Source organism: Perognathus longimembris, chromosome 10 (genome assembly GCF_023159225.1).
Source record: "Perognathus longimembris pacificus isolate PPM17 chromosome 10, ASM2315922v1, whole genome shotgun sequence".
Taxonomy (NCBI): domain Eukaryota; kingdom Metazoa; phylum Chordata; class Mammalia; order Rodentia; family Heteromyidae; genus Perognathus; species Perognathus longimembris.
Window position 1 is genome coordinate 68,344,095 of NC_063170.1, and position 12,649 is coordinate 68,356,743.

A 12,649-nucleotide genomic window follows, 5' to 3' on the forward strand; every position below is an offset into this window, starting at 1 on the left:
ACCTGACAGTAGCATGGGGTCCTTGTCCACAGACTTGCGCACCTGGTCGGACTCCCCGGTCAGGGAGCTCTCATCGATCTTGAGGTCGTTGCCCTGGATGAAGAGGCCGTCGGCGGGGAGGAGGTCGCCTGGTGGGGGGAGAGGGAGGGTGGCAGAGCCTCAGGTGGCCACGGAGGCTGCGGGCACTTGGTGTGCAGAGCCACCGTGCCAGTGGGGGCTGGTGGAAGCCCAGGCCCGAGGGGCGGGGCCTGGGCGCACTAGCCGGCCGACCCCATCCTCCCTAAGACGCGATGCCTGGCCTGGGTGGGCAGCTAGGGGAAGTGCTGGCCTGGGTGGGCAGCTAGGGGAAGTTCTGACGCAGCTAGGCTGTGCCTTGACAGCTGAGGAGGCCCCGCTGAGGAAGCCCTCTGGGGCTGAGGGAGGAAGGGCACTCTAACCTCTCCCCCACTGCCCGCCTCTACCTACCCAGCACATAGGTAGTCACCCCTCCTCTCTCCCCCGCTAGCTTTGGACCCAGCCTACCCACTTTCTCATTTGTCAGAGGCCCAGAACATTCTACCTCCTCCAACACCTCCTCTAGGCCAACCATGGTCCACCCGCGGCCACCTCAGGCATGGAAAATGGAACTCGCAAGCCCTCAACACCAGTAATCTCCCTTGGAGGGCTGTGTTGGGGAGGCTGTAGAGCTGTGATCCATTAGTAATGTCTGCTACGGGTAGACGTGTGCAGAGGAGCACACGTGTCATGCATTTGACCTCGGACTTCAATGGATCCGGGAGCCCTAGCTCCCCCAGGCCCTCCAGGGCCTCCGAGCACATCCCCTCTCGGGCTGGGCCCCGGGCCGGCTGTCTGCCTAGACTGTGGCTCTAGCAGGATGGTGGGGACACTTGCCATATTTGATCTGGGCGATGTCCCCAACCACGATCTCCGCCACGGGGATCTGGACCACTTGGCCTGCCCGGACCACAGTGAACTTCTGCTCCTGTTCAATGCGGCTCTGCAGACCTCGGAACTGCTTCTCCTTGCTCCAGTCATTGAAGGCGGTGACCAGGACCACGCAGATGACAGAGAGCAGGATGGCGGCACCCTCGATCCAGCCTGCTTCGGCCTCCCCTTCATCCTCCGCCCCGGCCTGGGCCGTCGCACACCCTGCAGGGAGAAGAAGGAAGCCGGTGAAGGAGGGCCCCCGGCGGGAGAGGGGCTCACGGCCTGGATTTACAGTGTACCTGGGAAGCTGGGTGCCGGAGGCCCACGCCTGTCATCCTAGCTACTTGGGAGGCTGAGATCTGAGGATTGTAGTTCAAAGCCAGCCCAGGCAGGAAAGCCTATGAGACTCTTACTTCCAATGAACCATCAAAAGGTCAGGAGTGGAGCTGTGTCTCAAGTGGTAGAGTGCCAACCCTGATTTTGAGTCGCAATGCTGGTTAGCCCTGAGTCCGAATCCTATTATGTTGCACCGTGCTTTCCTTTCCTCATCTGCAAATTGAGATGGCAGCCAGGGGCTGAGCGGCTGCCACCCCAGCAACTCAGGGGGCTGAGATCTGAGCTTCAGGGTTCCGAGCCAGCCCGGGCAGGTCCCTGAGACGCTTACCTCCAGTTAGTGACCAGGGGGCCGGAAGTGGCACTGTGGTTCAAAGTGGTAGGGCGCGAGCCTTGAGCACAAACACTCAAGGCAGCGCCGAGGCTGAGTTTAAGCTCCCGGAGCAGAACACACACACGTGCACACAGAACTCCTGAGCTTGAGTCCCTGAGAAATGAGTGCTGAGGAGTTTCCGGAGGGTCCCACTGGGTCTTGGCCCGGTGGGAGTTGGGGGGGGGTGCTGATGAGCTGGGCCTCAGCCTTGGGGGGCTGCAGGACCCCGGGAACAGCCCTGTGTGGTTGGGGGGGACAAGGGGCACAGCAGACTCGACTGAGGTCTTTTTGGGGTTCCTGGGGCAGGAGCCCGGGGAGCCTCTGCTCTGTCTCGACTGTGAGATGTGGCCTGTCCCTGGGCGCGGCCCCTCGGGGAGCCCCGCGGCTCATCCAGAAGATGGGGAGGCCTGCTCCCGCCCATGAGGTCACCAGGGCCTGGCACCCAATGAAGACCCTCGGCGCGCTCGAGCCGCAGTGCGCCATGCGGCACCTGCTCCCCGCCCCTCCGCCTCGGTCTGCGGGGCCACCCTCCGCCTCGGTTTCTGCTCCGTCCGGATGGGGGTCACCCCGAAACCGCCGTGCGCGTCCCCGCGTGTGGCTGCGAGCCACTGATCACCCCAGCGAGTGGAGTCATCTAACTTCCTTCCCTGCCTCGGCCGCCTGGAAGCTCAGTCACCACAGCCGGTTCATTTCGCTTCCCTTCCTTTTCCCGCTTGGCTGGTTTGGCTGCCCATCCCGTTGAGTCGTGTCCCTCTCACGTCTTTAAATCCTCCCGGGTGTGGGGGGGGGCGGGGGGGGAGGGGGTGAGGAGGGAGGGGGTGGAATCAACCGAGTATTATTATGTGTCAGATTAGAGCTGTCGGCTTAAACGACTTGATTATCTGGTTTCCCGGGCAACGCTGGCCTTGCGCGGAATGAATTTCTGTTCGTTAGCAATGGCTTGGTCTGTGGGTGTTCCCTTAGAGCCAAACCAAACAGCTGGGGGCCCAGGAGCACGCCTGGGGACCTGCCCTCCCGGTGACTCAGTCTCCTCATCTGGACGATGGGCACTGGCGCGCTCTGCTCGGCCCCGGTGCACTGCGCCGTCTCTGTGGGGTCTGACGCCTGCGCTCCCCCGCCCCCCACCCGGCCGCTCGGGGGCCTGCGGGTGGGTCCTGACCCCGGCCCGCCCCGTCCTACCTTCGTTGCTCTCTCCGGGCGGGTGGTAGAAGGACAGGCCGAGGGAGATGATGGCCGCGATCTCCAGGATGATGAGCGTCACGTCCTGCAGCGCCTCCCACACGAGCTGCAGGAAAGTTTTTGGCTTCTTCGGAGGTATAAAGTTTTGCCCAAAGATCTGCTTCCTCTTTTCCAGGTCTGGCGCGGTGCCCGGTAGACCTGTGGGGGATGGGGGGGGGAGACGGGTTGGGCTGGGGCTGGGGAGATTCTCCCGGGTCCCTGGGGGGGAACGGTGCAGAAAGCGGGTGGGGGGCCACACACAGGAACCTTCCAGAAGCCTGGCCCAGGGGCCGTGAGCCCGGGGCGGGCTCCCGTCGAGGGCCAGAAGCAGTGGGGGGGGGAGGGGGGACTGTGTGCAGGGACGCCTCTCGGGGGGCCAGTGTTTGAGGGTCCTGGGGTGCGGGGACGCCGATGGCTCCCCAGTTGTCCTGGGCACAGCTGGATTTTCCTCCCAGCCTCTGAGCCTTGAGCCTTCGCTCTGCTGTTCCCCCACCCCCCTGCTTTTCTCTTCTCTGTCTTTGAAAGACACAGTCAGCAGCCTCGGGCTGTCTGAGAGCTTTTCTTTGGTCTCAGTGTTTGGAAAGAGAGAGAGAAAAAAGGAAATACGGTTACAAATGTGAAATGTGCAGGGTTCGCCACCAGATGCCTGGCTGGGGGGGTGGGGGTGGTGGTGGTGGGGGGCGGGTAGTGCGCTGACCCTGGGAGCGGTGACTGACAGCTCTCTAACCCAATCACCACGCAGGCCCTCTGCAGGGGGCGGGGCACCTCTTCTGTCCTTCCAGGGACCCAGAAGCCTCAGGGCTGGGGAGCCGCAGAGGGGGTGCTCTGCAGAGCCGCCGCCCGCACCCCTGCACCCCGGCGAGGCAGAGAGTGCTCAGCTCGGCTTGGCCACGAGATCTTGGGCCAATGGCGGCCCACTCTGAGCCTCAGTTTCCCCCGTGGGAGCCAGGGACAGCCTTGCCCCATCCATTGGGGCAGTGCGGAAAGGACTCAGCCGGCCCCTGGTGCCCAGAACCTGGCAGAGCTTCTGCCCCTTTCCTCCCGTGCAGCCAGGCGCAAACCCACAGCAGGGCAGGGTGCTGGGCTCGGGGTCTCAGGGACCACAGGGGTTTTCCGTGCTCCACGGGGCTTGCTCTCGATCGCGCTGGCCTTTCTGTGAGGTGAGGGTTGTAAACCTCAGCTTACAGCTGGACAGGCAGGCTCAGAGAAGTAAATTAGGGCCTGGCTCGGGAGCTCACAGCCCAGCTAGGACTTGAACCCGGGTCTCCGGGTTTCCACAGCCGGCCTCTTTCTGCATCCCGCCCTGCTCTCAAGCTGAGATCAGAGCTGAGCCCTGCGTGGCCCGCACCGCTGTCGGACAGACGTGGGATGGCAGAGGCTCGCACGGAGGCAGCTCGCTCCAGGCCCGCCAGACACTGCCCGAAGGGATCTGGGAGAAGTTAGTCACTAGTCTGCTGTGTCACTAAATGTTTGCGTTGCCGGTGTGACGTGAGTTTCTCCGATCGACCTTGGCTCTCCGGTTTGCTCGTCAGGAGCCCTGCCTGTCCCCTGTACCACGGGCCGGGGCGGGGGGGGGGGGGGATGGGGTCAGGCGACTCTCTGCTCTCCTCTGGGTCTTTTAGCCAGAGAAAAGTTCATCTCAGATCTAACCACTCCCCGCTGGCACCTGCCACAGGTGCGGAGCATGGCCACGCCCCCCCCCAGGCTCACTGGTCTCCTGAGTCTCCACCCCCCCCATCCGCGTTCCACTCGGCATCTGGGGGTGCTATGCACACAGAGGTGTTCCACTCAAGCCCGTATCCCCACGACACACAGACGCAGACGGCCCCTGCCCTCCTCCAGCCTCCTTCCGGAGCTTTCCATGGGACACTTCCCCGCCGCAGGGCCTCGGCACATGCGGTTCCCTTGGCCCGGAATGGCTCCTCAGCCTCTGTACCTCACTCAGCATTTCCTTTGGCTGAGTCTCCCTCCTTGCTAGACTGGATTCCCTTTAGAATGTCTTCAGAGCTCCCCGAAAATCACTTTCATTTTAATCGTAATTAATAAAGAAGGCAATTAGGGTTTTCGTTTGTTTGTTTGTTTTTGCCTTTGACTCCCTGGCTGACGCTGAGCTTAATGAAGACATGAGTGTGAAATACAGTAGGTGCTCAATAAAGAGACGGCCTCTCCCGACGCTGCAGAATGACATCTAGAAGAGGTGTCCCCGGCTGAGGGCTGGGCACCGGGGGAGACGTCGGGGTAACTCTCTGGGCACCCGGCGTCCCACAGAGGCACCGGGGGCCACCGGTGTCCCCCTTGTTGGTGGGGACTGGGAAAGCCATGCGCCCACCGGGACAGCCTCAGCCCGAGCCCCCCACCCCCACCCCCCGGCTGCCACCTGGAGGAGCTGCCAGCCTTGCCAACGCCACAGAGAACCCCAGGGAGGTGGACACCCCTATTTCCGTGACAGCGGGCTCTCCTTGCAGGAGGCAGGCAGCTCCCAGAAATAGATCCTCCCCAGAGGAAGGCCCCCGGGGAGCCGGGAGCGGCGGGGGCGAGCTGGCCATGTTGTGTGGAAAGCGGGGTGCACTGGCCGCTGGGAGCAGGTCCCCTCGGGTCCCCTCTGTCCCATCTCCCCTGGGGGAGATGGCCTTGCTCATGGCCACCCTTGGCCGGAGAGTCATTCACAGGGTCACAGGGACAAGGTCAGCCAGGCGGAGGCCTACAGAGCCGGGCTGCTACATCACCACACGCTCACAGTGACACAGGTACTCACCGCGTGGACAGGAGACGAAAGGTCCAGGCCTGCCAGGACTGAGTTCAGGGCACGCCTAGAGCACACCCGAGCCTCTTGCTGGGATCGATTAGTGAGGTCTGTCCAGCATTCCCCCTCCCCGACCCCTGCCCCATCCAGGGTGAGCCTGAGCCTCTCTCTGGGATCCATTGGTGAGGTCTGCCCGGCTGTGGGTGGTGGAGGCAGGGACGTGCCCTGCCTGTGCCTTGTCTTTCTCGTTCTGTCCTGACTCCCTCGAATCCCTCTGCCAGGGTGGCAAAAGGCCCACGTGGTGGCCCTGCTTGGTTGTCCTGTCCATGTCCCCGGCTCAGCAGAACTACCATGGAGCCTGGCCCTGGGTCAGCCTGGCTTGGCGTTTTGTGGACGTGGCCTTGCGCTGCTGCCGCAGTCACCTCTGAGTCCAGGCTCCCAGGCTCTGGCTGCCCGGCCCTGGGCCTGGCCAGCCCCCTCCTCCCACTGGACGGGGGTACACACAGCTCTCATCTGCCCCAGGGGGCCACCACGGACTTCCTTCTCCAAACATGGTCACTTCCCTCCCTCCCTCCCTCCCTCCTTCCCTCCCTCCCTCCCTCCCTCCCTGGTTCACTCATCATTCCCCTCCCTCTCTTTCTCAGGATTGCCCTATCCAATCTGTTTTTTTTTTTTTTTTTTTTTTTTGGCCAGTCCTGGGCCTTGGACTCAGGGCCTGAGCACTGTCCCTGGCTTCTTTTTGCTCAAGGCTAGCACTCTGCCACTTGAGCCACAGCGCCGCTTCTGGCCGTTTTCTGTATATGTGGTGCTGGGGAATCGAACCTAGGGCCTCGTGTATCCGAGGCAGGCACTCTTGCCACTAGGCTATATCCCCAGCCCCATGCCCTATCCAATCTGAAAGGTGAGTTGCGTGTTGTCTGCCAAGAGCACAAGGTCAGGCACACACAACTCCCGCTTCCATTGGGCCAGAGTCTGGGGTATGGGGAGCGGAGGAGGGGTGTGTGCGAGTGTGAGTCATCCCCCTCCCCCTCCCCCTCCCTCCCTGTCCTTCCTTTCTCCTCCCACCCCTCCCCTCCTTGTTGCACCTGGTTGCTTAGCAACCAGGAAGGAACACCTCCACAACCTTTGCAGTGTCTTAGGGAGCCCCCGTGTTCCCCAGATCCTTCGAGTCCCATTCCATCCAGTTCTGCCCAGCCAGGAAAACGAAACGAACAGAAAGGAGAGGGCCGGTGTGTCTGCTGGGCACCTGGAGCGGTGGCCACCATGCAAGGCCTCTCCCTGAGCCATGGGAGCCTGGACCGCCTTTGCCCAGGGTGGGGCTGGGTGGGGCCTGGGTGGGGCCAGGGTGGGTCTGGGTGGAACCAGGATAGGTCCTGGGTGGGTGGGGCTTGGGCGGGGCCTGGGCGGTGCTGGGGGGTCCTGGGCGGGGCCAGGGTGGGTCTGGGTGGGGCCTGGGCAGGCCTGGGTGGGGTCAGGGTGAAGAGAATCTGCGCCCCCAGGGTACCCCTGGGGGATGCTGGCCAGGGCACCTGAAGGAAAGTCTGTACTCTGGCCCTCTGCGCATCCCTCGGTTTCTTTACCCTGCACTGTAGGCCACAGGGGCCTGTCGGCCCGGGGCAGCTGTGATGTAGAAAGTTCAGGAAGGTCTGGCACCCGGTGGGTGCTCAGTGCACACTTAGGAGTAGGAGATGGATGAACAGGTGAAGCGGGAGCTGCTCAGCCCTGGGGTGGGGCGTACCTCACTGGGGGACGGGGTGAGGATAGCTGGAGACCCAGCATGTGATTACCATTTATTTTCAGTGACGATGCCCTCAGGGGCTTTGGGGAAGGGCGCGGGTTCTGTAGCGTTGAAGGCCGCGCTGCGCTTTTAAGCACGGGCCCTCCACACTCTCTCACGGCACCTCGGCCGCCAGCTGGCGGCTGGATCACGCCGGACCTGAGGGCCATAGCAGGAGGCAGTGGCACAGTCTCCGCCCCCGAGGGGAGAGAGGCCTGGAGAAGGGAGGGGCTGGTGCGTAGTCTTTCTCGCCCTACTTCCTCGACAGCCTTGTCGCCACCTCTCCAGAGAGGCTCCGAGAGGGAAGGCAACTCACCTAAGAGCACCGGCCACAAGTCCCTGTCTGGGGCCTGTCGAGGGGCTCTGGGGCTGACAGCCTCCACACCTGGGGCCTCGGGTTCCCCGTGAATACGGTGGCCTCGTGGATTTCCCCCGCCGTGGCTCCGGAGTCCGCGTGGGCGCACCCCAGCGCCGCCCACGTGACCCGCGGGCCCGCCGCCAAGCTGCTTTTAGAGGATCACCAAGGAGACGGAGCGGGGCCGGGGCTGCGCTTAACCCACGAGCCGCCACGCGCGCTGCAGCCGGCGATCCGCCCACAGAGCCGCCTCCCGCCCCTCCGCTCACCCGAACCCCACGCGTCCCGCGGTGACTCGGGGTGGGGGGGGGGTCCCGCGTGCCGCCGCCCTTTCTGACGGCCTGAGGTTGGGGGCCGGGAAAGGCGGGGCGCTGGCCACGCCAGCCGCGTGGCGCGGGGCGGGCAGGCGGCTTGATCTGGGGTGACGCGGGTGTCCCGTTTCCCTCCCTCCCCCCTCCCGTCACTGAGCTGGTTTCTGGGGGGGCACTGCAGGGGGTAACTGCTCTGCCCCTGGGGCTCACGGACCCCACACTGGCCCCTCGGGAGGCCCCGGGCAGCCAGAGCCCCCTCCCCCTCCCCCCGCCCCCCCCCCCATGAGCCCCTCTCGCAGAGACGGGCCCAGGGCACTGCGCTTGCTGTTTTTGGTGCCGGAGCCGGTGCTTGAACTCGGGACCCCGTGCCCTGGCGCGGCTCTTTCTCTCAGGGTGGGCACCCCGCCTCGCGAGCCCCTCCGCACGGTGGAAAGATGGGCGACCCACGGCTGCGCCAGCGCGGGGGGGGGGGCGGCGCGGACGCGTGGCGTCCCCCTCCCCCGGGCACAGAGAGGCGACTCGCACCCGGAGCCCCTCAGCTTCACAGCGCCAGCAGCGCTGGGATTTGAACCCGGGCCTGGGGTCTGCGCTCCCTCCCGGGGCCCGCCGGCGAGCGGAGGCTCTGCGGGGCAGCGGGCGCCTTCCTCCCCGGTGCCACATGAGAAACGCGCCCGTGGAGCCCCCCCACAGCAGCCCGGGGGGGGGCCGCAGCCGCCCTCCCACCGCACGGTGAGAAGACACCATCCACGTCCACGTCCACACAGGGCCCGGCCGCCCGCCACCCTCCGCCAGGCGGCGGGACTCCCTAACGGCTCTGGAGGCCACCAGCCTTCTGCTCTTCTACCACAGCCTTCCCGGACCCCCGCTGTGCCCCCCACCTGGGAGCCCGGCGCCCCGCACCTCCCCACTCTGTGCCTGGCTGGGGGTCGGGGTGCCGAGGAGAGCCTGGGCCACGGCCCTGCCCAGAGCTGGAGCCGCCACCAGCCACCCACTGGAAAGCGTTCCTGGCGGCAGGTCAGAGTGGGGGCGCTCGGCTCATTTCCGGGGGGGGGGGACCTGGAGACCCCGTGTTCATCTCGTGTCCGGCCCTTGTCTGGGAAGAGGGACCCCGCCTGCACTATCTTCTCCCAGGCCCCATGTGCAGGAACACTCCACCCGCCACCAGGGAACCCCCCCCCCCCCACAAGGAAGGGACAGGCCACGGAGGAGGCCTTGCTCCCAGCCCCCCGTGGTGGAGCAAGGAGCGGGGCTGGGATTGGGGACCCCCCCACCCCGCCCTGCAGCGCCTGGCTCTCCCAGGCCGGAAGAGGAAGGAACGCTCCGGAATTCTACAGTGGCTCCGCCTCGACGAGTGGCCCCACGCGGGGCGCACCGCCCCCGGTCCCCCGGGAGCAGGCCCCGGGCCCGGGGAGACCGCAGGGGACACAGGGGACAGCAGGCCGCCCGCTGGCCGCCAGGCCCCCGGGGAGAGCTACCCCGAGGCCTGCCGGCCGTGCAGATCGCACACAGGAGTCCGGTTCCCTAGGAGGCGTTTCGAGCACCTGCTGTACGCCCGGCCCCACAGCAAGCACCGTGCGGTCGGCGTGGGGACAGAAGCCCAGCGCGCTCTCCCCCGCATTCCCGGGCCTCGTGTCGGCGTGGGGACCCAAGGAGCTCTGAGCTCTGGGGCCTACACCGGCCTGGCCTTCCTGCCCTCTGCCCCTCAGAAAGACCCCCGGGCGCCCCAGATCCGCCCGTCCGGCGCTGCCTCTTGTCCTGCCCCCCTCCCCCCTCCCCCCCCCCCCCTGCCGGAGTCGCGCACACCTACCTTCGATAGGCGAGGTTTTGAGGCGCCGGCAGATGGCTTCCGTGTCCCCGTACGTCTCCTTGATCTTGACCACGGCCTCGGTGCCCCGCAGCTCCATGAGGGAGCGCAGCTCCTCCAGCGTGCACCCCAGTTCACCCCCATGGCTCGAGTCGGTTCTTTGGTTTTTGGAGTAAAAGTCACTGTTGGTCAGATCCCCCATGTCTGCGAAGGCCCCGGCTCGGGGCGGGCGGCTTCGGGGTGACGGCTTCGCGGGGCGGCGCCCTCACGGGGCGGCGATGGCGGTGGGCAGCCGGCGGGGTCCCCGGCGGGAGGGCGGCGTCCAGGGGCCTGAGGGGCTTAGGGCCGCAGATCCGGGCTTCTCCATTCAGCGGGGCGCATGCTGCTGGCCAGGGCTGCCATCTACATGGTCGGGGCGGCTCCTGTGGGGCAGGCACACGGTTGGCGACCGGGGCTGGGCACCGGAGGCCCGGCGGGCCGGTGGCTCGCACACAGCTCCCCGACTGCAGCTCACCCCCCAGCCCCCGGGGGTCTCCCCAGCAACCCCCGCCACGGAACCGACCCCAGCACACACCCGCTGTGCATGCCCTGGGGCCCTGCAGGCTCCGAGATCCCTCCCACCCCACGGCACGCGTCCCAGGACCCCCCCCCCCCCCCGACATGGCCAGCCTCCCTCTCCACACGCCTCTGTCCCCTCCAAGGCCCCGTCCTCAGACCCTCCCCCACGGCACCCCCCCCCCCCAAACACACGCTCTCCCTTCCTCACCCCTCCCCAAGGCTCCCCAGGCCAGCAGGCCTCCCCCCCACCCCCCGCCTCCACCACAGTGCGCAAGGCCTCAGGCCTGGCCCGGGAGCTGGCCGAGCATGGCCACCCAGACCACACCGCCCCAGACTTGGGTCCCCGGCAGGCCCTGGCCTGGTCCCTCACAGAGCCTCACCGGCAGCCCCCACAGTCCAGCACCACGGACAGCAGCCACAGACCCCAGCGCCCGCCTCTTCCTGCCTGCCCGCCGCGCCACCCCTGCCAGGAGAGAATCTAATCCGCCGACACCCAACACCAGGGCCCAGGCCGGCAAGCGTTGGGTGACAAAGGCCCCTGCTGAGCTCAGCTGAGCCTGGCTCCGGTGGGGGGGGGACGACGGGGGACGGCCCCACCCAGCAGCCACCGACAGCTGGCCATCCTGGGCCCCCACCCCCCAGCCCAGGCCGCCCCTCCCGCCCTCTTCCACGCACTTCATCCGGGATGGAGGAATTCCCGTTCGTGTCATTCAGCACAGGCCGAAGCTCAGAGCGGGAGAGGAGCTTGTCCACGGCCACACGGCACCCGAAGGTGGAGGAGCCCCAGGAGGCGGCCTCCCCCCCCCCCCCCAGGGAGACACATCCTTCCTCCACTGTCAAGTGCCCAGCTGGTGCGGGCTGCGCAGGGCGGGGCCGGGGGTGGTGGTGGTGGTGAGGAACCCAGGATCTGAACTTGGAGGGCTTCGGGTTCAAAACGGAGCGCTCTTGAAACCTGGCTAGAGGACTCTGGGCTGTTCCCTTCACTTCTGGAGCCTTGGTTTCTTCATCTGTAAAGCAGGGGCGACCATAGTCCCGGTCCCCTGTCGACTCCCCAGTGTAAGGGGAGAAATGGGCCCTCGTTCTGACTTAGCAGGTGCGGGCAGAGGCAGCGACGACCACGCTCGGCGCTACGCTTCCTGGGACCCCCACGAGGCTCCCCGTGTCTCCACACTTTAGACCCAGCGTCTACAATTCGGGGACCCGCCCAGATCACTATGACACAGGACTGGCCCCTGGCCAGTTTCACGGAGCCCTCACTGGGCCCCACGCTCGGTGCGTGCCTTCTGGGGGTGCTTATCTCAGACGCGCTGGACGGCCTCAGGGGTCGGGGCCCGGGCAGCCACGGTCTGTGGGCTCAAAGCCTGGCCTCTCCACGGGGCCTGGGTCTCTCCACGAGTGACAAGTCTGGGTTCAGAGCCTCGTTCCTAGTCAGGACGCCTTGGGGATTCCTGCTGAACTTCCCTCAAGGGGTTCCCACGATTTCAGTACAGTGCCATCGTGAACCAATGTGCTCACAAGCCTCCAGGGACCTGTCAAACCCAGGCGCTGTCCTCTGTCTGTCCCCCGCCACCTGCAGCAAGGTGGCAGCACCGGCCCCGTGCGCGTGAGCTGTGACGGCCCTTACTGTAACTACCGGCGGCACGAGGGCAGGCCCGGGCTCACTGGCTACCGTTTGCATTCGTGATCATTGTGGTCGCTGAGTGGTGATATTCAACCGCGTCTACCCGTCTGTTGGTGCGTCCATCCATCCGTCCATCCATCCATCCATTGATCCTTCCTTCCTTCCTTCCCTTCCCTCCCTCTCTCCCCCCTCCCTTCTTTTTTAAAAACATTTGTTGTTTGTGGGACTTGGACTCAGGGCCTGGGCGCTTTCCACGAGCTCTTTTGCTCAAGGCTACTGCTCTACCACTTTGAGCCATAGCATCACTTCTGGTTTTCTGGTTGTTAATTGGAGATAAAAATCAAACAGACTTTTCTGGAATAGTTTTGAACCATGATCCTCAGACCTCAACCTCCTGAGTATCTAGGATTACAGGTGTGAACCATAAGTGCCTCCCTCCCCTCCTTCTATCTACTCATCCATCCGTCATCCATCCATCCACCCATCCATCCATCATCCATCCATCCACCCATCCACCCATCATCCATCCATCCACCCATAATCCATCCATCCACCCATCCATCTGTCATCCACCCATCCATCCATCCATCCACCCATCCATCCATCATCCATCCATCCACCCATCCACC

At 65.3% G+C, this 12,649-nt stretch overlaps 1 protein-coding gene across 2 annotated transcripts in view; it reads right to left on the reverse strand.

Annotated features, from left to right (window-relative positions):
* The window catches only part of Atp2b2 (ATPase plasma membrane Ca2+ transporting 2), a 118,716-nt gene that overhangs the window by 39,262 nt on the left and 66,805 nt on the right, over positions 1-12,649 (reverse strand). For both annotated transcript variants that reach the window (XM_048356234.1, XM_048356233.1), the window contains exons 2-5: positions 9,845-10,263; positions 2,813-3,010; positions 892-1,149; positions 3-128 (exon numbers count right to left, since the gene is read on the reverse strand). In XM_048356234.1, the coding sequence (XP_048212191.1) occupies positions 3-128; positions 892-1,149; positions 2,813-3,010; positions 9,845-10,043 (781 nt within the window). In that variant the 5' untranslated portion in view covers positions 10,044-10,263. The remainder of the gene's footprint in view (positions 1-2; positions 129-891; positions 1,150-2,812; positions 3,011-9,844; positions 10,264-12,649) is intronic.